The 27,997-nt window shown below is 37.3% G+C and overlaps 2 protein-coding genes across 51 annotated transcripts in view; one reads left to right on the forward strand and one right to left on the reverse strand.

Annotated features, from left to right (window-relative positions):
* The window catches only part of ANK2 (ankyrin 2), a 336,881-nt gene that overhangs the window by 126,480 nt on the left and 182,404 nt on the right, over positions 1-27,997 (forward strand). For all 50 annotated transcript variants that reach the window (XM_072810346.1, XM_072810351.1, XM_072810352.1 and 47 more), the window contains exon 2: positions 10,894-10,995. In XM_072810346.1, coding sequence (XP_072666447.1) covers positions 10,894-10,995 — 102 coding nt within the window. The remainder of the gene's footprint in view (positions 1-10,893; positions 10,996-27,997) is intronic.
* Positions 17,571-19,094, reverse strand: LOC140623493 (homeobox protein TGIF1). Its single transcript, XM_072809966.1, has one exon. The coding sequence runs from the start codon at positions 18,815-18,817 to the stop codon at positions 17,999-18,001; it is 819 nt and encodes a 272-aa protein (XP_072666067.1). The 5' UTR covers positions 18,818-19,094; the 3' UTR covers positions 17,571-17,998.

Here is a 27,997-nt window from a genome sequence, read left to right on the forward strand (position 1 = left end):
TAACATCCATTTGCTCTACCTTGGTCTTTAAAAAAACCAAGACAGTATAAATGAGTTCAGAATTGCATTTAAACACATAGAGTCAGGTTGTCACAGTGTGTGGCTGTGAAGCTGTAATTAAGTGAACTCCCTGGAAAAATCAATCTGACTGACACTTACAGATGTACTCTAGGCTGTTGTAAACAAAAAGCCCTTCTATGTTTCCATGTACTTCTTAACTGGGCTACACAAAAATCAACTGCATAAGATACATATCTTGACAGGAAAAATATATGCAAGTTCTTTTAAGATGGTTATGTTATAAAATAAGCCATTCTGAAGCTTTCATTGCAAGAATGTACTTTTTTTCCCAATCCTGAATAATTCAATGCTAAATAAGCAGTCTACCTTTCAGTATGTGCCATCCATGGCAGTGCAGTCAGCACCTCATCTGTGCTGTGTCACGAAGCTGCTTCTGTTTGAGTGATGTCTGCTTCAGTGCAGATGGTCTGAAGAATAATCAGACAAATGGGGAAAAAAATGCAGTGCCTACCTCAAAGGGTCAGTAGTAAATTAACTGTAGGATGCCTGGATCATAAAAAACTTGAAAGATATTTTCAGTTGGTTGGGTTTGTTTTTTCATATCCCGACAGTTCTAAGAGCCTTCAAGGGAGACTAAAAACTAATTCAGGTCCATTTAGCCTGATCCTTAAGTATAGCAGTGGGATGAACTCTGACATATCTTTCCCTCCCGAAGGTCCTGTAAATTTTGAACATGCTGATTAGTCAGGGAATGAAAAGAGTTTCATGTAGAGGAGATTCCTTAAAGGGCTCAATATTGTTACCCAGTTATATCAAAAGCTCTTTTTTTTCTCCTGGCCTAATGTTATTACAGTTGGTTATTATTCATTTATAAATCCTGCTCTTTTTATGACCAGTGACGATCCAAAAGGAAATTCCTTTGGAAATTTGTGAACTCTACATAAAAGCTTGATAAGCTCTTCCATGTTTTGGTGCATATTCATTTGAGGCATATTGAGTTTAATGTTGGCTGAACATTTTTACAGAGATGTCCAACTAGTTGGAAATTAGAAAAGAGATCTGGTTTGGGATACAACTTATTTAATTGTTTTCATTATTTTTCACACAATTAATACTAGTTGGTGATCTCTGAGCCATAATAGAGAACTGTCAGGATTCAATCACATATGGATGTAGTAGGTATTATTCAACTTCTGTTGCAGATTTCTGAATTTCCATTATTTTTATTGTTGGCATGTTAAATGCAGATTTCCGTGTTACTTTAGTTATTGAATATATTAGGGAATATTATGGGGAAATTATAATTTTCAGTGTGGAATTGTGGACTATTTTGCTTGCTTTTGCATCATCAGCATCTTGAGTGGAAAAAACGAAGCAAGACTTTTGAATATACCAGTTCAAACAATAGTGTACTAACTCTTGTTAAGTTTATTAGCTAAAGCAATCATTAAAGTTCTTACTTGACTGAAGCAGTAATGTCTTAAATCTATGTGTGTAACTGACACCTGCCAAAGTGTATCTTATCCCTTGAGAAAATCTACAGCATTCAATGGCAATGCCCTTCTATTTAAAGTCTTTAAGATGAATGTCAAGTTATTTAATCTGATGTTTGAATTACGGCTACAGCAAAATGTTTTCCCTATTATTCTGATTTTCTTGCTAGAGATTTGTAAATATTGTGAAAGGAGCCACAAATATTTGTCTACAAACTTACCATTTTCCCATTTAAACTCAGAAAAAATTGATATGTTCTATTTAGTGATGGAACTTCTGAATTCTGTAGGTGTTTCAGTCATAGGTAGAACATATGATAGCATGCATGCAAGTAATCAAAGACTGGATTTTTCTGCCTTATGAGGAATTACTTAAATTCACCATAAAGTTCAATGGGCAAGCTAGAATTGCAAGCAGTTAAGAATGTTCCTACCTATCAGGGGCACCTGGGTGGCTCAGTTGGTTAAATGTCCAACTCTTGATTTTGGCTCAGGTCATAATCTCAGGGTCCTGGGATCAAGTCCCACGTCAGTCTGTTTGTCTCCCTAGCCCTCTGCCCCTCCCCCTCTGTCCCTCTCCCTGCTCACAAGCTCTCTCTCAAGTAAATAAATAAATCTTTTTCTTAAAGAATGTTTTCACCTATATTTGTAAAAGTTCCCATTTTAGTGAAAGTGTTGATGTGTCTCCTTACAATAAGTATCTTATTAATGAGCCTGAATATAGAAAATTTCCTGAAGCCAAACTAATGTCAGCAAAACAAAGTCATTTTTCAAGTCAGACTTCTGTCATGAAATACTAACTGGGGAATTCATATCCTCTGTTCAGTATTCCTTTTAAAAGTAGACATGTATAAGAAATTTTGAAGAGTTCAAAATCATGTACAGAATTGGAAATATAAAATAGTTATCAAGTGTGCATTATAAATGTCTTTTCTGGCTTAGAGTTATTGTTTCTACTAGTTTAGGATTTTTTGTTCTTATGTCATAATTCTAATTCATTGAGGAAGGATATCATCATATTGTTAATATTTTGGTTCAGTTTTCAGAAAAATGAATGTACAGAAATTTTTTAAGGTATAAAATTGTCTCTGGCAAGTTACTTCACTATTATTTACTCCAGAAGATTTAACAACTGAGATCTCTGAACAAGATATGGTCTTCTGCGATTTAGTAAGTGTTTTGATGACCAGGGGAGTACTATTTGTATGATGTGTACAAATGACAAGAAAAGTGGAATAACCTTCACTAATGCTAATGGAAAAGTGTAATCAATGTATGACCGAATAGAATCATAAGGCCTTTATAATTGCAAAGCTCAGTAAATGTCAGAACAACTAATAAAAAGGTGCTCTAAAATTTGACTTAGGAAACCTTTTGAGGGCACCTGGGTGGTTCAGTAGTTGAGTATCTGCCTTCTGCCCAGGTCGTGATCCCAGGGTCCTGGGATCGAGTCCTACATCAGGCTCCCCGCAGGGAGCCTGCTTCTCCCTCTGCCTATGTCCCTGCCTCTCTCTCTCTGTCCCTCATGAATAAATAAATAAAATATTTGTTTTTTTTTAAAAAAGGAAATCTTTTGAGTTAAACAAAAAGAACTCTGAATTGTTTTTTAGACCAAGTAGTACCTTAAATATATTTTCATTAAAAGCCATGGATAATATATTTTGCATTAGAAAAATTATCTCCACTGTGAGAAAAACATACTGCTTTTGAATACTAATGTTTTCATCTATTTAATGTTCAGTGATTTTGTTACCATTGTGTAAGTTAAAAACAACTTACTTGTCAGTGTCACCATCTTTTTTAAGTAAACATTTCATTTAATTATAACAAATACAAAATGCATAAATTATAATGTTCATCTGGATATTTGTCACACCCATTTATAACACCCAGAACTAGAAAATAGAACTAGAACATTATCAGCAACTAGATGTGTTTTCTGCCTCCTTCCAGAATCTACTATTCTTTTTCCTTTTAAGGATTTATTATTTTATTTTAGAGAGAGAGAAAAAGAGAGAGAGAGTGGTGGGGAGGGGTTGGAGGATAGGGAAAGAGTCCCCAGCAGACTCCATGTAGAGGAGTCAAAGGGCCCATTTCACAACCTTGAGATCACGACCTGAGCTGAAACCAAGAATCAGCAGCTCAACAGACTCTGCCACCCAGGCACCCCCCAGAACCTACTGGGTCCTAACAGTATAGATTAGTTTTGTCAGTTTTTGAATTTTAATAAATGGAATTATAAAAATGTTCTCTTGTGGATCTGACTTATCTTGCTTGGCATTGTTTTGTGAGATCTGTTGATGCTACGTATAGATGAGGTTTATATTCATTCCTATTTCTGTTGCTGTATAATATTCCACCTTTACTCTCTTTTAAAATATATGAATCGGGATCCCTGGGTGGCGCAGCGGTTTGGCGCCTGCCTTTGGCCCAGGGCGCGATCCTGGAGACCGGGGATCGAGTCCCACGTCGGGCTCCCCGTGCATGGAGCCTGCTTCTCCCTCTGCCTGTGTCTCTGCCTCTCTCTCTCTCTCTCACTGCGTGCCTATCATAAAAAAAAAAAATTTAAAATATATGAATCTTCACATAGTATTGTGAATAATCTTAATACTTTGAAAGGGATGGAATTGGTGTGCTGTAGTTGGTTCTTATTTTTAGAGGTGATAATAAGGAGAGCATTGATGAGTGAAATAATTTATCTATTGTGCTAGTGAAAATCAATGTTAAAATGTAATACTTGGGAAAAATCCCTTGTCTTTATAAAAAAATGTAATTTCAATCTCATGTAACAAAAAGATATATGCTTAAAATATTCAGATGGAATTTATCTGTTTAGTTAAACTTAGTTATTGTTCTGATCCCAATTCTAAATTTTATGTGTCGTATTATTTTAAAAGCAAAATATGAACACCTGTATTTCAGCCAATTTTCTTAGCACATAGGTTGCTGGGTTGAGAAAGTCTTTGGGGAGGTTGCATGAACGCGCTTTGAATATTAGATCACGTGTCAGTGTTTTGTACTTAGTAGCAATCTAAAGACCTATTGAAATGACACTAAAAATGTAGGCTAATCTGGGTGCTTGAGCTAAAGCATACAAAATAATGGTTTACAGCAGATTTTGTTGTTAGTGGCAGCAGAATAGAAATTAAGTGGGATTTTGTGGTGTAAAGCGTTTTACCTGTCATATTGTATTCTAACTGCAGAAAGACAATTTGTGAAATTATTTCTAAAAAATTCTAGTGCACCTAGTGTTCTAGATGCAGTTCTCAACTGTCCCCCAATTTTTGATTTATCACAGGATAGTGATAGCAATTTGAGCTACTCAAAGATCTAAATTATTTAAATAATCCAGCCATCCTTATACAAAAGTATGATTATTTAAGTGAAAGTATTAATATATCCCAAAAAGTGTGCTTTGTAAAATCTTTTTTATTGGAAACAGACCACAAACACCCCATTCTGGTTCCCTTTTTGTTGTTTACTGCTTGTGTACACCAGAGTATTTTCAAATATTTTGGTCTTCTGGCAACAGCCTTCATATTTAAAGAAGATCATGTGTATGCATCTATGCTTAGATTTATACTTATTTATACTTAGATTTGCTGTTGCTTTTTGCATTTACCATTTACAAGAAAAACCACAATTAAAAAACAAGCTCCATGTGTCCTTTGTGTCTGTCATTGGGCTGGTAAGCACCTTCAAGTCGTCTTATTTAATTCCTCCAGCAACTCTATAATGTACTTTTATGTTTTAATAAGGAAACTGAGATAGATACATAAGGACTTGAGATCATATAACTTGTGATTTGCTGGACATGGAGTTAACTTATCCAACATTCTTAGGAAAAGACCTAAGGAATTATAGAAATGTCTTCTATTTCATGCTATTCTTATTAAGATTCCCCCCAAGTTATTTTAATAAATTTTATTTATTTTGTATTGCTTTAAAAATGTGGATCTCAGCTAGACTGATAAACCATCCTGTTTTTATAAAGGAATAACTGCATCCTAAGAAAATAAGCAGATTATTAAAATTCCACAAGGAACATGTGCTTTCCTTCAGGTTAATCAGCAAATATTTGTGGAGGGTACTCTGTAAGCCAGACTGAGGGGATGTGCTCTGCTTAGCTGTCCTCAGGCCAGTAGAGGCTGCTGGCCGACTTACGCTGCTTGACCAGTGCTTCTCATACTTCAGTCATGTAGCCCGCTCTTTCAAAATATAAAAACAAGTTCATGACCTCCAGGGTTGTTATTTTATTATAGGGTTATTTTAAATGTAAAAATAAAACTGCACAAAATTCCTTAAAATCTTTGACCATTACTAAAAAGAAAGTTTTGCAAATTGAGCATTAGCAAAATTCAAAAACTTGACTCCAATTTAAGAGTGGGTAGTAGAATGGACTAAAACTAAATAACAGATATTGGGTTTATTTATTTTTAAAGATTTTATTTGCTTAGCCATAAGACACACACACACACACACACACACACAGATAGAGAGAGAGAGAGAGAGAGAGACAGGCAGAGACACAGGCCAAGGGAGAAGCAGGCTCCCTGCAGGGAGCCCGATGTGGGACTGGATCCCGGATCCGGGATCACACCCTGGGCGGAAGGCAGACGCTCAACCGCTGAGCCAACCCAGGCGTCCCAGATATTGGGTTTAATAGTAAAAAGATCTAACCTTAGATTTCTATAATTTAATATGCTTCTGAATTTGACTCCGATGAAAATAACATAACGGATATCTTTTTTGTCTGCATTGTACAAATCATCATTAATACATTTAAGGTTTTGTCTTTCAGTTCAGAGTAATAAAACAAAGCTATTAGAGAAATTTGCTAATGTCAATTTTAATGGCATGCCTTTGGATAATCGTTTAAAGCTCCCTCTATTTGCTTGGAGATAAAATTAGTATTGCAGCAAAGGTTTGTACATCTGTAATCCAGTAAAAGCAAGAATTGGAAACTGAAAAATGTTTCACCGTGGATTTTCTATTACTAGAAATGCAATGGTTTGCTAACGGTTGATGCAAAGATAGCATCTGAACCTTATGTTTATTTGCTACGGTAATGTGGCTGCTGACTGCTGTTCTTTTGGTTTATCATGCATTCCATCCTGTCATGTATAATGATCAGAGAATCTGCACCACAGCAAAATGTTTTGTAAATCATGCATCTGTATATAATATCTACTTCACTTGTTATACACTGAATTATAAGCACAAAGGCTCATACCAAAATTACATGATTGTACTCATTAAAGGGTAGCCATCTAGATGACCTGGAACATGCTTGTATTTTTCTTATTAGGTTGTTATTGAAATGCAAGCACAGAATTTAAAAAAAGAAAACATCTTGTGGAAAACTCATGGACGCCTGTGACCCCTAGACTTTGGAGAAGTACTTCTTTAGGATATAATGTGGCTCTGTGAATGCACATTCTTCTTTGCCTTTCACATCCACCCTGCTGAGTGCTAAGAAAGTATTCTGTTTTTCTAACATTTAGATACAAAAAATGTACAGAACTGTGTCAAGAGGAATTTTAAAGGAAATTTTTCTTTCTCGACTTGAGATGCCACACCAGGGTTGTAAAAGGGGCAAGTTTTAATGACATCCATCTGTTGCAGATTAAAATAAGTGGGGCTCAGCATTTGAATTCCTTGCCCAGAATCAGACTTTATAGGCATAAGTAAAATTGGTTTTAGGATTTGGGAGTCCTAGGGACATAATGCAGTAGAGCAGAAAGAGGTTAGTTTTACATTTGTCGGAGACTTTCCCCCGAGGATTTGCTATTGCCTCATTTTCCCTTTATTGAACTGTTATGTGTGAAATCTCCTGGTTGAACCAGGAGACAACAATCTTATTTTGAAAGCATACTTCCCCCCTATGTACACTTAATTTTGAAATAATTACTTCTGTCCTACTCAGAGGGAAACACAGTGTGGTGAAAGTTGCTGCGTCTCTCACCATGAGTCCCTGAATCCTTTTTCATCTCTGTGTTGATTGAAGGTAACCAGACTGACTACTGTTTATCTTAAGCTCTTGTGTCAAGAGCTTTAATCACAGATTGACCTCATTGTGGAGGAGGGTATGCCTGTGTCTACGTGAAAGTGGCGAAATAATACATATTTCCATGCAGGTCTCTACTTTTTACCTAAAATGATGTCAGCATCTATACATAACATCTGAAATCTCATTTTAATTTTGTTCTCGAAACCCATGTTCTGGAACTGTTTTCTAATGACACTTTCATGTATTTGCATTTGCAAAATACATTTTTAATGCATTTTCTCACTTGGGGAAAGCTAAATTTTTTAACGGGTTCTGAAAGAATCCAACTTATAGCAAAGGCTACTATGACTCACTGTTGAAGAGGTCCCTAGCGGGAAATATTACATTTCCCTTGGGTCTAGAATCCTCCAGAACACTGGAAATATATTTTGCTAAAATTCCAGGGATTGGCTGTACGTCTTCGGCTCACATCTACTTTTTAGAAGTGTGCTTTAGAAAAGAGAAAACGAGTTATGAAAACCAGTTATGTAATAGCAAAAGCAATCTTAAGAAGGTTCTAAGAGGGTCAATTTGACATTCCTCCGTGGTGCCTGCAGCTCCCTGCAGACCAACATCTTCATTTGAGCCTCCACAGTCGTATCTTCAGGTGTTTCTTCATCCCTTCCAGATCAGGTGCTCCCTCTGGCTCTACTTATTCATGGCACTCTTTTCCCCACAGGAATGATAGAGCACCCTGATCTTAGTTCCTGAGTTTAATCATATCAGGCATGGAGACAAGGATAGTCAATGGCTTTTTTAATGCAATATGTACTTTACCATCTCTTTTCCTCATTCCCAAGTGATTATGCTTTTAAGTAGTTTTCTTAAGCCAGCTACTACTTTTTCTAGGTGTATAGATGTTTGAGAGATGTGTGGACAGGGATATTAGCCAAGAATTCTCTCTGCAGCTAAGGGACTCTATTTAGCAGGTGCCGTGATTTACAGAGCAAATATGTAGATCAAGGGCGTAACAGTGGTTCTCACAACTGAAAAAAACCTATAGCACATAGGTTAGGTACCTGTAGTAATATCTGCCTTGATGCTTTGGAGGGCTGAGATAGAGTAGCAGTTAAGACTAGCTCCAGGCTGATAAACATAAGTTAAATCTTGGATCTTCTGAGGTGCCTGGGTGGCTCAGTCAGTTAAGCATATGCCTCAGGCTCAGGTCATGATCCCAAGGTCCTGGGATCCAGCCCCAGTTTGGGCTCTCTGCTCAACGGGAAGGCTGCCTCTCCCTCTCCCTCTGCCTGCTGCTTTGCCTACTTGTGTGCATGTGTGCTTTCTGTCAAATAAATAAATAAACAAAATCTTTAAAAAAAGAATATTAAATAAATAAATCTTAGATCTTCCATTGAATAACTGTGTGACCTTGGAAACTACCTAAAACTCTTTCCTCACTTATCAAATGAACATAATAATAGTTTCTTTCTCATTCTATTATTGTGAATATTAAGGATATAGTACATATGATTGACTCCCTTAGCTCTGTGCTTGACCCATAGTAAACAATGAATGTTAACTATAATTATTAAGTTTCGTGTACAAGATAGCAGTGGTTTCTAGGCATGATCTTTAACATAATATATAACATATAGCACAGATTTATTTTTTTAAAAAACTATATGTGGAAAATAATGTCATATTTCTGTCACCTAATATTGTTTAATTTTAGTTGTTTTATAGTAAACAATGTTTCCTGTGAGTTATTGACCTAACACAATGCATAGTATTATCTTTCATTTTTAAGTGCTGTGGCAAGAAACCTGACGTGGAAAATCTCGCTGGAGTTTAGAATTTGCCACAAACCATAAAGAAGTCATTTTAAAATGAGTCACAAGTCAGTCACTGCAGCATTGCAGATATCCTTAGGGCACCCTGCCATGGGCACAGCTTTCAGGAGGGACAAAGAGTGAGGCATTGCAGCCATGCAGGGAGGGAAGAATGGTCAGTTAGTAGCCAGACTGTGATACTCTTCTGAAGCATCGGGACATGAATTCTAGCTGTATAGATTTTAGGCATATATCTCAACTCTTCATAAGTTATCTGTCTGATTTGTAAATATATCAGTCATTATGGTATTTGAGTTAAATTTGAGGTAATTTGGTCCTGTGGCTTTCCGTCTTCCCGTGTGTAAATCACTTTAACAGTATGCAAACAATTCTCTATGAGACTCCCAGAGAAAATACTTCCATTTCTATCTCTGTACATCATCACCAGTCATAATAAATAGGTCTTGAAAGAGTGTGCCAAGAGCCCCTGCCAAACATATTCTTTGAGGAAGAGAGGCAGTGTAGCCTACCGGGGAGAGTGCTGGATTATGAGCAGTCACAACTCTGTCTCACTTCCCTTTTCATGTTACCACGTTCTCTTTAGTCAGATACGATACCACAAGAATTATAAAGTTGCACAAGTTGTTCTGGTACCTCAAAAGTTTATCATCGTTATTGGGTTGATTTTCAAAAGTCAGGTTTTACAAGCAAGCTAGGGTGGCTGGGTGACTGTAGCTTCACCTTTGGAGCAGCTCTGCTTTGGATGTTCTGTGGGGGAAATTCAGCTGTTTCTTCCAGGATCTGATGTTGAGAGGCACTGGGGGAAGGGGAGTTAAAAAGCAGCCCCGTGATGAATGTTTATCTTTACCAAGGGATTTTAGTCTGGTATTGTGTCAGCTGGGTTAAGTTTAATCTTGTTTTCCCAAAATCACTGGGATCACAAAATTTGCATTGGCTGAGTCCACACCTGCCATCTAGTGTTATCCTCTTTCCTCAAAGCATCCTCAGAGCTTTCTCCTTTTCCCTTGTAACGAGGACAGATGACTGCCAAGTGACCCATACTCAGCATTCTCTCTCAGACTCTTCTGAAAACCAAACAGCAAAGGAAAAGAAAAAAAGAAACCCAGTCCCTTTAATTTCTTTTACTTTTCTGGTTCCTTTTTTTGTCTTGACTTTAGGCTTGCTATAAGGTCATGAGCACCTTGAAGCTAAAATGAATGGTTAACAGTGGATTTGGGAGTAGCATAAATTCATCCTCAAATGTGGCAAAAGATTTATAATAAAGCAGTAACACTTTTATTTTAATAGTCCTTTTGTACTCTTCAATATAGCAGAACATACCTCCCATTGACTTTAAACAACTCTCTAAAAATACGATGAAGTTGCTACCTTGTCCTGGGAATTATTATTCAGTGTTTTAAACTCAATATTGAGGTATTTTGCAATAAAGGCTTTTCTGATTTGCAGTGTAAACATTTTTTGTCTTTCTGTCTTTGATGTGTCTTTATTTTATCCATAATTCGCTGAAGGCCTTTTCTTTTTTTTTTTTTTTCCCTCATAGTCGGACAGCAATGCAAGCTTCCTCCGTGCTGCCAGAGCAGGCAACCTGGACAAAGTAGTGGAATACCTGAAAGGGGGCATAGACATCAACACTTGCAATCAGGTAAGAGCATGGCTCCATACACAATGAGGCAGCACTCATTGTCTGTAGATGTATTCCAAGAGCCTAAGGCTATTTTTTGTCTATTGAATTTACTAAAATATCAGTGATTTAGACTTATGAATGTCCATTTTCATCCCTTTACCAACTTTGAGGCCTCAGACATTTGTATCTAAACCTAATATTGCAGCAAAGTAGGTAGATCAAAATTAACAGCCGGATGTCCATTTTGTCTATGAAATGATCTGGGCTGCTCTTAGCTGGGATACTGACCAAGAATGATGTTTCATTTCTCACTTATCATCAACTAGTTATCCAGACTCTGGTTTCTTTTCTTCTCTGCCATATGCCTTTTACTCATGGATAACTGATAGTTAAAATTTGAGATAAAGAAATAAGAGAAAAGGGGCTCATGGGTGACTCAGCTGGTTAAGCATCTGCCTCTTGATTTCAGGTCAGGTCATGATCTCAGGGTGGTGATATGGAGCCCTGCATCAGGCTTTATCCTCAGTGTAGAGACTGCTTAAGATTCTCTCCCCTCCCTCTGCTTCTTTCCCCTGCCCCCACTTATCCTCTCTCTCTCTCTCTCTCTCTCTCTCTCTCTCTCTCTCTCTCTCTTTCTCTCTCTCTCTTTCGGAAAGGACTGACAGGGAGCACCTGGGTGGTTCAGTTGGTTAAGCATCTGCCTTTGTCTCAGGTCATGAGACTAGGGTCCTGGGATTGAGCCCTGTGTCAGGCTCCCTGCTCAGCAGGGAACCTGCTTCTCCCTCTGCTGCTTCCCCTGCTTGTTCTCTTTCTCTGAAATAAATAGATAAATAAATAAAATCTTAAAAAAAAGAGAAATGACAGAATAAAATAAAAAAAATTATTTCCCCCTTTCCCCCTAATTAGTTTTAAAATATGGATTAGAATGAGAAGAATTTGAAACTCTTAGCTTAAATGAAGTGTTTGGATTATCCATTAATCACATTCATTTGATAAGTACCTTAGACATTATTATACATCTTGGATATTATTTGGTCCCATGGATGTTGAGATTTTTTGTTCTATTTTTGACTAAGATTTTTATGTCATGAATAAAGTGTCTAGTAGACTTCAGTGTTCACTATAGTGCTCTAAATGTTGGTGCACTCGTGTGTGTGTGTATGTGTGTATGTGTGTGTGTGTTTGATAGAGCTAACTGGGAAGTGAATAGTCCTGGCTAATTTTAAGTTAACAAAAAGTAAATTTCTTTGTTGGATTCTAAATTGCCTATAGAATGCCTCTTCCTATCCTGGTATATATTAAGATCTATGATCCCTTAAAATTAGTAAATCTTTAAAATACAGTTTTTCAAAAAGTAGACTTGATATCTCAAACTTCTGTGTGCTGATTTCCTCATGAATGTCAATTCCAACAATTCTCCTCCTATTATCTCTCCCTTCTCCAGTATAGCACTCCTTTCTTGGTCTGTCTTCTACATACATATTTGCATTAATTGAATCACCTCGTAGTCACTTACCATGGTTGTTATATAGCCTCCTTAATTAGGTTCTGTCCTCATCTTGTCCAATCTGGTTAATCTCCATACAATGCCTTGAGTTACCTTTCTAAAGGAAAAATATGATTATGGTGTCCCCCCCCTCACCTCCTGCCAGATGGTTGTACCAAAATCACCTGGAGGATTTTGTGAAGATTTCAAGATTTCCCTTGCTCCTCATGAGAATTACCAGTGTAGAAAGCATTGTCACTGATGGCAATATTTCTTATCCTTTAGAGGAATGCATTTCTTGGCATTTAAAACCAGTGAGAATCCAGGCACCTGGGTGGCTAAGTCAGTTAAGCCTGAGCCTTCGGCTCAGGTCATGATTCCAGGGTTCCAGGATTGAGCCCACATCAGGCTCCCTGCTCAGTGGGGAGTTTGCTTCTCCCTCTCTCTCTGCCTCTTCTCCCCTTCCTCGTTTGTGCATGCTCTCTCTCTCTCTCTCTCTCTCTCTCTCAAATAAATAAATCTTTTTAAAAATAGTGAGAGTCACTTGCTGTTGGGAAAAGCAACTGCTGTTGCCCTGAGCATCTCCACTATTCTTTTGAGTATGACAAGAATAAAAGACACTGAATGCTCTTTATCTGGGCCATTTCTTAGGGTGCGCTTGCAGTGAGCAACTCTAGGTACCACCCCCTCTCCAGACAAAAAGTAGGCTTTTGTTTTCTTATTACAAAAGCTGTGAATCCCCCACATCAGTTCCCCTTCTTTAACATAACCCACAGTGTGTGCAGGCATCTGTCATTGGTCCTGTGTGTCACTTCTATGGTTTTGGAAAGGAAGCACAGAGAAATGACACAAGCAGCATGTTGACACTCAGCAGCAGCTTTTGCTATGAATTATGAAGTCCTTTGTCTCTGACCCAGGAGACTCATATCTTCTATCAGCATCATGAAAGAGTAGAGTTTAGCTTTTTAGTTTGTAGGTAAGATAAAACCAAACAGACCTTACATACTGACACTGACCTGTGGAATAAGGCCACATGCCTTTATCCAAACATGTAAGATTTTCATATTCTGCATCTATATTCTTTTATTTATCCATCTTGTTTTCCATTATGAGTCTTTTTATTTGATATGTTTTTCATATTCTTTCAAACAAATAACTTGAACTTTAGGTACATTAGTTACTTTAAAAGAAGAACATCTACATTCCCATATAGATATATGAACTTCTTCCAAAAATGCCTATGAGATTGAGTAAGAAATACTTTAAGTTTAGCATAGTGCCTTAGGTATTTGGAAGTATATGAAATACAGTCCCAAATTTTAATACCAAGTCATTAAGTTTCTAAATTTTCAAAATTCTAGAGAATAAGCAATGAAACTATAAGTTCATTTAGGTAAAATTATCATACATAATGTCAAAAAAGCAACCCAGGGAAAAATGTAGTTAACTACAGTCAAACCAAGTGCACTCAACCCAAAGTTATAACAGATACATTAATTGTATGAACAATCTTGGGGTATTTTTTTTAGAAAAATGATTTTTCAGCAGCAAATAATCAGTTCTTATCTGCTTCATAGGCCAACCTAACTTCTTGAGTTACCTCAAAAAGTTTTTAATGCCTAACATATTTTGCTTAGAGTGGCTAACTGTCCACTAACATGTTGCTATAAATGGGACAAAGGTTTATTTTTGTAAAAAGGTAACATGGTGCCATGGAACCACACAAAACTTGGGAGCCCAGAGACTGAAAGTTACATTCTATCTCCACTTTTATCAAGTCATTTCAGTTCAGATAGTGACACTTTCCTAATCTCTAAAGCAAGATAATAATAATATATTTAATCTTATATCACTATTGCAAAGTAAATTAAATTATGAAATTATGGAAAGGAATTTTTAAGGTATACTTTTTTACTGCAATTACTATATATAATTTACCAAGAATCAGAAAAATTAAAATTGGACTTCATACAACATATGAGATAGAGTCTGCTCAATCACCTGAATTTACTAGGTATAAAGTAAGTATTGTCTGGTGTTGGTCTTTATTATTATTCAAGAATGAACAGTAAATAGAAGTTAGAGAGATAAAGTGACTAATGTTAACTAGCCACTGTGTATCAGGCTTTCTGCTGGAGGCTTTACATGTGATGCTTCATCAGAAGAGACAAATGTTATAAAGTAGGCATTTGCTGAAATTTATAAATGCAGAAACAGAACCCACAAGTGGTTAAGTGATGTTCTTACAGCCACACAGTTCTATCTCCCATGTATAAGTGTTTTCTACTGCAGGACATGTTCCTGAAATATTGGGATCTTCCTTTCAGAGCATACAGTGTAGTTTCCTTTATCTTGAATCTCAAATCTTTTTTTTTAAGATTTTATTTATTTATTCATGAGAGACACAGAGAGACAGGCAGAGACACAGGCAGAGGGAGAAGCAGGATCCCTGCAAGGAGCCCAATGTGGGACTCGATCCCAGATCCCGGGATCACGCCCTGAACTGAAAGGCAGATGCTCAACAACTGAGCCACTCAGGCATCCCTCAAATCTTTTTTAAATCTACCATTGGTAATGTAGAAAGGACTTTATTCATCCTTAAATTAACGTAATAGTAGTTTAAATATCTTTTTTTTTAATTTTTCGAAGTTTGTTTATTTATTTATTTATTTATTTATTTATTTATTTGAGAGAGAGAGAGAGAGAGAGAAAGAATGCTAGTAGGGGAGAGGCAGAGGGAGAGAATCCTCAAGCAGACTCCCTGCTGAGTGCAGAGCCTGATGCTGGGCTCTATTTCATGATCCATGAGATCTAGACCTGAGCCAAAAACAAGGGCCGGCCACCAAACAACTGAGCCATCTAGGTGCTCCATAGTTAAAAGAACTTTTAAGTCAAAGAGCACCACTACCAGGATTACTACTAAAACTCAAATAAAATATAGAACAGAAAATAATTTCCAAAAACCAAGGAAGGCAAAAGAGGCCAGTCTTTAGCCAAAATATCATTTTATCTAAATATGTAAAAGCTCAAAGCTAATAAGGCATATGAAGGAAGAGAAGAAAATGTGTCCATTAATTTGCTAGTAAACCTGGATTTCTGAGGAGCATCATGACATGTAACATAGAAACCAGGACTTTCTGTACCCTGCTATATTTCTCAATGAAAGGCAATCTGGACTGTACCAACTTTCCAAAAATATCGCATGTGTTGGCGTTCTAAGATTCCTTAAACTGAAATTTGGATGAAAATTTTTTTCTTTTAAAATTTGTCTCATAACTACCATGAAAATTTTGAAATTTAATCCATAAGTACAATTTGGATTTTAATCATTTAAAGGATATGAGAAAAATTCATAATTTTGTCACAATACAATTTTCCTAGACAACCAAAAACAAACGTCAAATTTTCGTTTTTCTTTTCCAAATGGATACAAATCTCTTGTTTTCTTTAAAAGATGAACCTAGTAATTTATTTATTATCTCTTGTATACTCAGAATAGAGAATAAATCATCATTTGCTCCCTATCTGAAACTCATATATGCTTAGTGCTTTTCTTATTTCAGTAATTGTTCACACTCTAATAATGTTATAAACAAGGTTAACATCCAACATTAAAAATAGACTCTATAAAAAAAAAATATAAAAAAAAAAAAACAAAAATAGACTCTATAACCTTTTCATAAAAAATTTATAGCCAGATAAAATCAGGAAAAGGCTAAGAAGATTCAAGTACTTTTACTGTGTATAAAATTTATTAGTTTCACTGCAGTGACTTCAAAATAAAGTATATCACATGTCATTTATTGGACATACACCTATATATGACACTGAATGTTAACAGTTTTCAATGTGTCCTGCTCTTTTGGTCTTACCCTTTTCTACTGAGGTGTGAAGGTCCAAAATTATCAGTTAAATCCTGTGCTTCCTTTCTCAGAAACAGGAGACAAGGTCAAAAGCACCTCTTTCAAAATAATATCAATATTCCTGAAATACCAGGCCTTTACCAACAAGAAGGTACACCCAACAATGACTTTCTCATATGCTCACATAGTTATGACTCAGACCACAAAGCATTTTTGGAAATCACCTTAAAAATGTGGGTGCTGGAATCAAAATTCTCATTTTATCCATTTACCAGCTATGTGACTCTAGGCATTCAGTTTTTTCAGGGCTCCGTTTCCTCAACTGTAAAATAGTGATCATAACAACACTGGAGTCATAGGATTGTCATAATAATTAAATGAGATGTGGCAAAATGCTTAGGAAAATATGCATTCAGTAAATAGTAGCAAAGGATAATCCCTTTTATAATAATATGCGCTTTTTATATTGATTCTAGACCTAAGCTTTAGTGAAAGTGGTGCTGGTTCTTATAGACAGTAAAAAGATTATTCTCATCGCTTGTGTCATCAAATAGGAAAGATTACATTTAGTAGCAATTTGGTAAGAGTTTCTTTTATCTGAGTTAAATGAAACTAAATTTTTTTCTGCAACTAAAATCTTTTTTACCAATGTCATTTGGTCCATCCAGTCTGGACCTCTCTTTAAAAATACCAAAACCAATTATATAAGCTTGGGCATTTATAAAGGCAATGAAAATGAATACTTGAGGATTGAACTCCTGGAATTAATGGGATTTGGAATGATCTATCTCCAGTTTCCTAACCAGTTCAATGAGGCACAAATATAACTTCAAATATTGTTACATATTTATTATTTGACCTCTCATTTAGAAGAAGCAAAAGGTGGTGCATCTGTCTGGATCTGGTTATATGTGCCCTTTTGATTTTGGATTCTGTATTATTCTCTACTTCTCTTCAGTGCATTAATACTGGTCTTTGTTCTACACTGAGTAGCGGCAATTCAGGTTGGATTTGAATGATGCCTGCGTCGTATTTCGAGCACTTAGAATTTTCAGTTTTAATGTTGATGGTTGTTCAGTGCAAAGTAATTCCAGTAGAGACTTTTCATCAGCGACTTTTTCATAACTCTAAAAAGTTTTGTCTCACAGCTTTGTGAAGATGTTTGAAGTGCAATTCTTTTTTTTTTTAAAGAAAATACTTTATTATGTCATGAAAAAAAAGGCATCAATCAACTAGATTCATACTTATTTGAAAAAATTGAAAATTTATTAGACAGTATGTGGGCATCCTGTTCCACATGGGAATGAGAAGATGCTATACGTTCTCTAAGTATTGCACAGTCTGGAAAAAAAAAAACCAACCAAAAAAAAAAAAAAAAGGGAAAGGGAGAGAGAAAAAAAAAAAATCACATGATCTTGGGAACCATCTCACATTATGAATAATCTACCAAGAAACATTTAAAAAAGAAAACCCTCTGTTTCTACAGTAGCTTTGAGTTTATAGTTCTTGGAATGACTGTATTCCATTGAAGACATCTCAGTAACAGGAAGCTTCACTTTAGCAATCCCATGTGCAAATATTAATAAAAAAATATATAAAATAATGCAGTTTGTTTCTTGCCATCACCCCGGCAATCATAACATTTGTGAAAACTTTTCTTCTTGAAAATGGGTTAAGCTGTTAGTTTAGCCTGAAGCTCCATTTCTGCAGCCCTTTTGAGTGCAACATCCACTAGAAGCTGAAATCCACTAAAATCCTGGTTGAGGTCCGGTGGAGTAGGGGGAGGAGTGTTGAAAAGACCACTCTGTGGATTTGTACTTGGTCCGGATTTACATGTGTCCTCTGGGTACATGAGGGAGGTGTCTGTAAAGCTGCTGGTTGCTATCTGCTGTATATCTGTGTTTTGTCCCACACCAACTGGCTGGCAGAGAGAGAAAGGCATGTCTTTCAATGCAGTCACAGTGGTATGACAAATCACTGATGGACGAGCCAATATAGATCCTGGGGATGACGGCTTCGGGGACAGTGGCCTCCCGAGGGCTGGGTTTGGTCCAGCTGTACAGGAATGAAATGGGCTCTCCTCTAGAGCTGGTATGAAGTTTTTGATGCCCATTGCTGACTCCACAGAGCTCGCTTCAGAAATCTTGGCCCCACGGCGGGAAATTGTGAACTGATTTGGATCTTTGCCATCCTTTCTCAGCATGTCTGGGAGGAGCCTGCGGCGCGCGTTGATGAACCAGTTACAGACCTGTAGTGTAGACAGGTGTGTTTGCTGGGACAGTAATGCTTTCTCTTGCTCTGAGGGATAGGCATTGTATCGGTGCTCATACAGCCAATCGCGGAGAATCTGAACAGATTCCTTGGGCAGGTTGCCCCTTCGCCGTCTCTTGCCTGCACCAGCAGAGGAGGAGAGGTCCAGGGGGATGTCCATGTTGTCATCATCCTCTGTCTCACTGCCTGATGCTGCAACGACACCTTTCTTGCTCTTCATTCTGGAGCTCCCCTTCCAGCGCGAGGCGATGCTGGGGTCTCGAGGGGCCAGGAGCAGGGCCGAAGGGGGCACGCGATTGTCCTCCTTCCCCGCCGACTCTCCCGTAACTTGTAGGACGCGCTCCAGCCGTTATTGCTAATCCAGGCGCTCGGATCCCAGGCGCCCGCTCCTCGGGTGGGATTCAAGTGACACTTGGGCGTCCTCCGGCCGGGATCTTCGGGCTGCCGGCTGGGGGCTCTCCCTCGCCCAACTCGCTCCCCTCCCCTCTCCTTTGTTCCCCGCTCCTGCTCGGCCGTACCTCCTTGAAGTGCAATTCTTATGTCATTTAAAAAATGCCAAGGGTAGCTTCATGCAAAGTATTTCTGTGACTGTCTTAAGTACACTGCTACAGTAGTTTAGATGGAAACAATACAATTCATATTCTGGGAATTCTCTTGAACGTTCTTTTCCTATGAAAGACATGGATTTTAATATATAAGTCCGAGGTAGCCCCTCCACCCTCCCTAATTCATCTCGGATATTATAATCACAGTATAATTACATTCTTTCTGCCAGTTGGAACTCAGGCATTTGTTCATCTCCTTATTCATACATGTAATGTGTGTTTAATGTATGGTAGGTACTGTTCTAGGTGCAGTGAAAACAGAGACAAAACCCCTACTCTCATAGAGCTTATAATCTACAATGTGACAAGAAAGAGATAATTACCAAGCAAAAAAAATAAAATAAAATATGTGAAGGAGAGAAGATAATAAATGATAAGGAGAAAAATATAGCAAGGGACAGGCAGAGGGAGCAGAAGGGAAGCAGTGTGTCATTTTAGATAGGATAGTCAAAAAAATTTTTTTGACCAACGAAGCCCTGCACTATTTGGAGGAAATATATTTGAGAAGAAGGCTTGATAAGTGAGAAAGCTTCAAGGAGGGAGCATGCCTGGTGTACTCAAGGTCCAGCAAGCAGGCCAGTGTAGCTGGAGTAGTAGGAGATCAGAGGAAGAGAAGTAGAGGTCGGAGAGAGCCATCAGTGGCACCAGGTCATGTAAGACCTCATAGGCTATTTTAAGAACTTTGGCTTTAATTCCAAGAGAGAAGAGAAGTGATTAGAGGATTTTTAGCAGAGAAGTGACATAAGCTGACTTAAGTTTAAATAGTAACCCTCAGATTGAAGAGGAGAAAAGACAGAGGAGGGGATGCTTTTGTAATACTTTAGGTAAGAGATGAAATGTTCTAGACCCAGGCAACAGGCAGGAGAGTTGGATTCTGGATATATTTTGAAGATAGAGCTGACGGATTTTTTTTTATGGATTTAATGTAAGATAAGAGCAAAAGAGTGGAGTTAGGGATGAAGGTTGAACTCACCAGGAGAATAATGAGGGTTGAAGATTCATTAACGGAGAAGAGAGAGAAGGTAGGAAACAATCATCAAGGAGAGTGAGAGAGAGAGTAAGGGTAGCAGAGTGTGACTGCCAGGTAGTAATTAGGAGCCTACTCAAGGATCATGAGCAGCTAGCGTGGATGTGGGTTCTGCGGCCATACTCAGGCATGGACTCAGATGGAGTGTTATATACAACCAGGACTGTGGCTTAGCTAAGCATATGTAGTATGGACAGAGAAAGACAAGCAAACTGAGGATGTATATAAGGAGATGAATAAAATGATTTTAAAGATTATGCATGGAATGTAGTTCCACTGAGCAAGGAGAGAAACAGGCACTGTGAAAAGGTGAACGGACTCTAGGTGTAAGGTGTGGAAGGATTGTTTGAAATGGATCAGTAGATTGACAAGAGAGTAAGTTGTGGTCAAAGGGTCAATGTTTGTATTTGAGTTCTGAGAGAAGTTTTATTATTGAAAATGACAAGGTCTAGAGTGTGACCATGGATGTGAGGAGATGATGTAGAGAAAAGGAAAAAAATCCTTGGCAGAGAAATCTGGAGTTTGGGAAAAATCACCTTCAAAAATGTTGGAGAAAGCGGCAGTGAACTAGTAGCTAAAATCCTCCAGGATGAGGGAAGTGGTCTAGAACATACAGACTGATGATATCTGCAGATGTATGCAAAAGGAGGAAGAAAGTAGTTTGGAAGAACAATGAGCAGTAAAGAGCATTGGCACAGCTCCACCAAATTCAGTGGTTAAGTGAGGGGATAAATATCTATCACTTGAGTTGACTTCAGGGAAGTAGTGACTGTGGGTTATATTTAGAGTGAAAAGGTTAAGATAAATGTTCAGAGAAAAAATTTAGGATGCAGAAATGTTGCTAATAACTACATTCATGTTTTCCAGAGGACTCAGTGCAAGAGGGTCAGGAAATGAGAAGAGATCAGAGATGGAGTCAGGAAAGGTGATATAGAGAGGCACACAGGGGTTGCATTTGGAGGGATGGGGACTGACCTGGTGACTGGCACACACAGGGATAAAAAGCATTAGTTTAGTCTACATGGTCACAACCAGAGCATGGTGGTGAGATTTGGAGGTCATCTGGGGAGAGATATAGTGGGCAGGGCATGTGGAGAATCTAGCCAGGAGCCTATAGAGTTCTGGAGTCCCACCTTGACTTCTACCAAGGTCAACGGAAGGGAGATCTTAATCCACATGTGTGTTCAATACAGCTCTTCAGTGGTGTACTTCGAGCAAATGCAGGTGGTATGTGAGATATGATGTAGATGCTATTCCTGCCTAATCATTTTTCTGCTCAGTTATTTTCTTTATGCCATTAAAAATCATCCCAGCTCCTTTGCAGGAGCTGAAATTTTGTGAACTCTTAGTCTAACACTTTCTTTGCTTACACCATAGTCTTTTCCTCCTTCTGTAGAAGTTTCCCAGTCCTTCCCCACCCCTTCCTACCCACATGGATTTCTCCCTGTGTGTGTATGTGTATGTGTGTGTGCATGTGTTGATGATTGTAAAGGAGTAAATTAAATCTTACCATCGTTAGTCTTTTCAAGGCGTTTTGTCTTCTAGAATAAGAAGCAGGGGGAATAAAAGAAGAACTTATTTTCATATGGTAACTTTTTCAAAATGCTTAGAAATGAAGGAGATAGGTGTATGGAAGAGAATGTAGCAGTCGGTTCTTAGGAAGTGGTTGTCTGCTGAGCTGGGTATGGTCAAGACCTACCCATCTATAAATGAATGTGTACATGTGTACAACTTGATGTAGGCAATTCTTTTTAGTCCTATACTCAGTTTCTCTCCAGCCTCTTCCTTCAGAAATGAAAGGTCTTCAGGGTAGGATGAAAGAGTTCAAAATGCAGATACAAAAGCTCATAAGGGTACACCTTGGAGCAGGCAACCGCTGGCTCCCCCCTTCTATCACCTCCCTCCCAAAAAAAGACAACTTCAATGAAAAAAGAAAGTTCTTTGCGCAGGGCACTGTGACCAGTGGGGACAGTCTAAAATGATACCTTGTAGTGGTATGCAAAGTCTTTGCTGGGCTGAATGAAGAAGGTTTGAGAAAGAGATTTTTTAGAGAATTTATGGCATGATGTTTCTTTGAGGAATGAGTCGTGCCCATGGGAGGCAGAGGAAAGAAGTAGGGAGAGAAAGATACAATTTATTAGGGAGTTGAGAATATATTTTCTTATCCAAAGCAACTCTCACAACCCTGAGATCATGACATGAGCCAAAACCAGGAATTGGATGCTCAACTAACTGGGCCACTCAGGCACTCAAAAAAAAAAAATTATTGAAAAATAACTGACATACAAAGATTTTTGTTACTTTCAGGTGTATAATATGGTGATTTGACAATTCTATACGCTAAGCAATTCCCACCATGATAAGTGTAGGTACCAGCTGTAACCATATGATGTTCTTACAATATTATTGCCTATATTACCTATGCTGTATTTTTCATTTCATGACTTATTTATTTTACAACTGGAAATTCATACTTCTTCATCCCATTCCTCTACTTCTTTTTACTCTGGCAACCACCAATTTGTTCTCTGTATTTATAAGTCTGTTTCTGTTTGGTTTGGTTTTTTAGATTCCACATATAGGTGAACTCATCTCTGTCTTTCTCTGCCTTACTTCAGTTGGCATAATAATCTCTAGGTCCATCCATGTTTTTCCAAGTGGCAAGATCTCATTCTTTTTTATGGCTGAGTAATATTCCTTTTTATACATATACTCTACTGCCCTTTTAACAACACCTTTTAGTGAGATTTTTGTGTGTCTCTAAAGAGGCACTAGATGATTATTAACCATTTGCATTCACAACTAAAGATTTAGCAATATGCAGAAAGGAATGCAAACCTCATAAAATAGGAACTTGAAACATTAGCAGCACAGGAAAATTAAGGGATTTAAAAAGAAGTTCATAAAATATACCATTATAAATATGGCTAACATTAAACTTAAGGGGAAGAGGCTAGCACAGACTTATATGACCCATGACAAGGAATGTTTATGAACTAGAGTTTAAGCTTCAGTGCTATTTAGTGAAAAAGAGCACTGTGTTGGAAGGGACTGAGACCCAGGACTGGCATTTAAGAAGTATCCCATTTAATATCTAAGATATCAAATAATAGTAACTTTTATTGCATATGCTTATCACTGTGCTGCATACTTCATAATCTCAACATTCTTCTTTATCAAAAAGGGAGACTACCAGGGGCTCAAATTATACATGTGAAAACCCATTGTATTGTGCACACTCAGGAGACCAAAGTATCACTCTGACAGTTGCAGTTAGGTAGAATTTAATTAAGCTGTATGGCCATAATAGATGATTTCACTCAAACTAGAGTAGCTGGATGGACAGGTTTGGGGAAAGTTCTAACAAGTTTATTCCTTCCAACTTAATCAGGACTGTCACTGTTTCTTTCAGATAACTTATAATTCTGTGTAATACTGAGGAAAGTTCTGGTAATGCCTCCTTAAACATCTATTCTGTTTTCTAGATGGAAAGATCCAGGTTTTAACAGTTATGTTTACAAACCACCTGTTAAGGCAGTATTTCTTCTAAGTAGAGGGGAGACTTTTTTTGAGGGGGGGGGAACACTGAGAATACATCCATATACTTCAGTTTGAAAAATACTGCATTAAAATTTGGGTGTTCCTGCAGTGATCACGTGGCAAGAATTGACAGTCATAAGCATGGTCAAGAAATTACTAGATGATATTTAATTAAATGTGATTATCCAGATGATCCAGAATATACTTCTATTAATTTTTATTTTTAGGTTGGCACTGAAATGAAAATGTCAAATAAAACACTCTCAGAGAATCCTGAGATCCTTAAGAACATATCAAGGGATTCCAGACTGAGAAAAGCCCTTTTAGATTAAGTGCTTGTCTCAGGATCTAATTTCCTCTTATACGTGTTAATGTTAACCAGCCTCAGATAGTGAACTTTTCCCGCTTGTGTTTTCAAAGGCTAAGAGATAGACATATTTGTACCTGATTTGTCCAAGCACTGACTACATTTATGGACAAATGTAGAATAACTGGATGAGTTAAGCAGACTCATATACCTTTGTATGGTACATACCATTCATTAGCTCACTCACTGTACAAACATTATTGAAGTATCCTTTTTCTTGCGCTAGGTACCATATTAAGTGTAGAGGTTACAGAGGTGAATAGGATTTGATTCTTGCTTGTGATAAACCTTGCTGGGAAGATAAGCAGAGAACATAAATACAATAAATTGTAAAAGGAACCAAACTTTGTGATTGCTCCGAGGATAAACTGACTATGCCAGCTTATGAGTCTTAGGCAATCGGAAATTGATACTAGAGGCAATTAGTAGGAATCATTTTATAATGATAGAAAGCAGAGTAATGGTGTGTTTCTTGGAAGACTCCTAAAGCCAACTTTATTGTTTGATGGCTCCTTCCTCACTCTCCCCATATTCTTTTAGAGTCCAGAACATCAAATTTGGCTTATTTTTAATAAAAATTGTAAAAAATGTGGAGAAAATTAGAAGTCATTGTAATTCTCTAACAACATTACTAGGCTTTTATGTGGATACCTTGAAATGTAGACTTGGTTCTTAGCACAGTTTGGAATGTTCAGTGAATGTTTTAATATGTGTATAATTGAAATTGAGTTGTTCTTTGTTTTGAATTTAAGCTTTCTCTATTCTATATTAAATTTAAAGTCTATACCATATTTTTATCTAAGCTTAATATTGTGTACAAAGTGTTTGTACTTGTGCCTCCTTAGGAGGATAGGGGGCACCTGGTTGGCTCAATTAGTAGAGCAGGTGACTCTTAATATCAGTGTTGTAAGTTCAAGCCCCCTGTTGAATGTAGAGACTACTGAAAAATAAAAATCTAAAAACAAACAAACAAAAAGTAGGAGGATAGGGCACTGCCTGGAATTAACTATAGAACTTTTTTTTTAGGTTCTGTTCTCTCTTCTTGCTTTCATTTCCTTAATATCCTGCCACTTTTTCCCTCTTGTACTTCAGTCTCGTCCTTGGGCCCTGGAGGCACATCTACTCCAGGCCGCAGCACTGGAGAGTTCTTCCCTTTCATTAATAATTAAAAAAAAAAAAGAGTTATTGGTTGATTCGGATCCACACACCTTCCTTGCTTACCAGTTTTGAAAAATTCAATGTTAGAAAGACAAAGTCCAGGTTTTAAATGCCCTCTTTCAAGATGAGCTGACTGAAATATTAAGTGAGTCAGTGATAAATATACAAAGACAAGATTTATTCTCTTGGGTATTTTCTTTAAAATCTTCTGGAAATTACAGTCTCATTTCTTGTCCTCTGATCCAAGAACCACAGAATTTTATTACCATAAGAAATGTAAGGGATCAGCCATTCTAAACCCTTTCCTTGATTTTTACTTTAAATAAAAACTAGCTAAGCTTGACATGGATATGATAATAACATTCTAGAATGCATTATGGAATACCTTTCTAATTTTGACACACTTGTACATTCTATGTCTAGAAAGGAGATAATTTTTCTCCTTAACTACTGACTTATAATGAGAGACTGAGATATTTCCTATTCCACAGAATACCAAATAGAATTAATGAGAAACTGAAGTTTAAAGAAAGCTAAATAGGATTATAATATAGGGTCCATAGATTTTTAAAAGATTTTATTTATTTATTTATTTATTTATTTATTTATTTATTTATTTATTTATTCATGAGAGACAGAGGGAGAGGCAAAGACATAGGCAGAGGGAGAAACAGGGTCCCTGTGGGGAGCCTGATGCAGGACTTGATCCCAGGACCCTGGGATCATGACCTGAGCCAAAGGCAGATGCTCAATCACTGAGCCACCCAGATGTCCCAGATTTTTTTTTAATTGTAGGCATTAAGAGTATAATTTCTGAGCTAGAATCACCAGGTAGGGCAGCCCCGCTGGCGCAGCGGTTTAGCGCCCCCTGCAGCCCGGGGTGTGATCCTAGAGACCCGGGATCGAGTCCCGCGTCGGGCTCCCTGCATGGAGCCTGCTTCTCCCTCTACCTTTGTCTCTGCCTCTCTCTCTCTGGATGAATAAATATTAGAATCACCAGGTAGATCCTAACCTAAATATTAGAATCACCAGGTAGATCCTAACCCATAATATTTAATTGAAGATTTGTAAATGAGTTAATGGAATTAAAAGCTTAGAACCACACCTGACACTTAAAAATAAGTTATAATAAGTTTTAGCTATTATTTAAATACTTTGCTGCTGACTTTTAAAGCTAATATTTAAATCTCTTTAACCCATGACTATTATAAGTACCTCAAATAATTTCTTTTCTTTGAGCTTCATATAATGCTTTTCCTTTAGCACATGTAAAGTCAAATATGAAAGGAATAATTTATCCATTATTTCTCATAAAAATTAACCAAAGTAATGAGTCCGTGTGTAAACATTTAAATTAGGAGAGTTAAAGCTTTCAGTCATAAAGTAGTAGCTCTTTGAATTATTGACAAGGATGATTACTAATGGACCAGGTTCCCATTTGTTTCCTAGGTTTCATTAGAACTGAAAATACTTTTTAAAGTAAATCACTTCTGCATGAATTACTAATTTCCCTAATCCAGGTAAACATTATATGTTAGACTCAAAAATGCTCAATTCAACTCATTCTATTTAACCAAATCTCGATGATAGAAAACAGGAGTTAGGAGTATGTGAATTTATTACTTCTTGCACCTAACCAGGAAATCATAAATATTTTACATTTGTATATTATTTTATAGATTTGAAATAGCATAAACATACATGATTTTATGTTCTTTTTAAAATAACTATCTGGAGTAGGTAGAGTGGGAAATTTCCCCGTTTTACTAATGAAGAAACTAAATCGTGTTGTTAGTAATGGAGAGAAGCTAGGAACTCAGGTTTTGCATTGCCACCACTGCACCACGTGGCCTGTCATAGCCTGGGTATGCATGCGGGTCTGCAGTGATTTAGCCCATATTCTCAAAGTGAAGAACTCTGTCGTGTCTCATCATCATCCTTCCTGTTTGCATCACAGCACTCATCTAAAATAGGAATTATTTAGTTCGGAAATTCAAACAAGCATACCATAAAAACCACTCCTCTCTTCGAATGGTCTTGGTGAGAGTCAGGTTTTTGCTTATTTGGTCTGAGAGGACATCTAGTTTCCCTAAGATGCCCTCTTGTCTTGGGTCTTGCCAAAACCTCCTTAGCTTTTTGTAGTCTAGAGTACTCTGTGTGCACACACACTCTCTCTCTGACACACATGTGTGCATGATTGCATATTGAAAAGTTTCACCAAAACCAAAGCCAAACAAAAAACCTCAAACAAAATCAACACTTGCTCATCCACAGTACACTCTATTTTTTTTTTTTTTTAAGAGACAGAGAGAGAAAGCATGAGCAGGGTGAGGGGCAGAGAGAAAGGGAGAAGCAGATTCCCCACTGAACAGGAAGCCCTATGTGGGGCTCAATTCCAGGACTCCAGGATCATGACCCTGAAAGCAGATGCTTAACTGATTGAACCATCAGCTCCCAGGTCCTATTTTTCTTTATTCCACTTTATGTTTTAAAATGTTGATTGGCAATCCATTAAATAGATTTTATGACCTACTATGCATCATGACCTACATTTTGAAACTTGGCTTAGAACTTAATTATTTTAGCTTAAAAAACATAAATTTTTAAATTAGATCAAGTTTGGATTTTTGCTATTCCTATTTTGGTGTTGAGGATCTTTGAGGCAAAACACTTTACTTTTGAGAATTATGGGGTCCTTCTCTG

This window comes from Canis lupus, chromosome 33 (assembly GCF_048164855.1).
Source record: "Canis lupus baileyi chromosome 33, mCanLup2.hap1, whole genome shotgun sequence".
Lineage (NCBI taxonomy): Eukaryota > Metazoa > Chordata > Mammalia > Carnivora > Canidae > Canis > Canis lupus.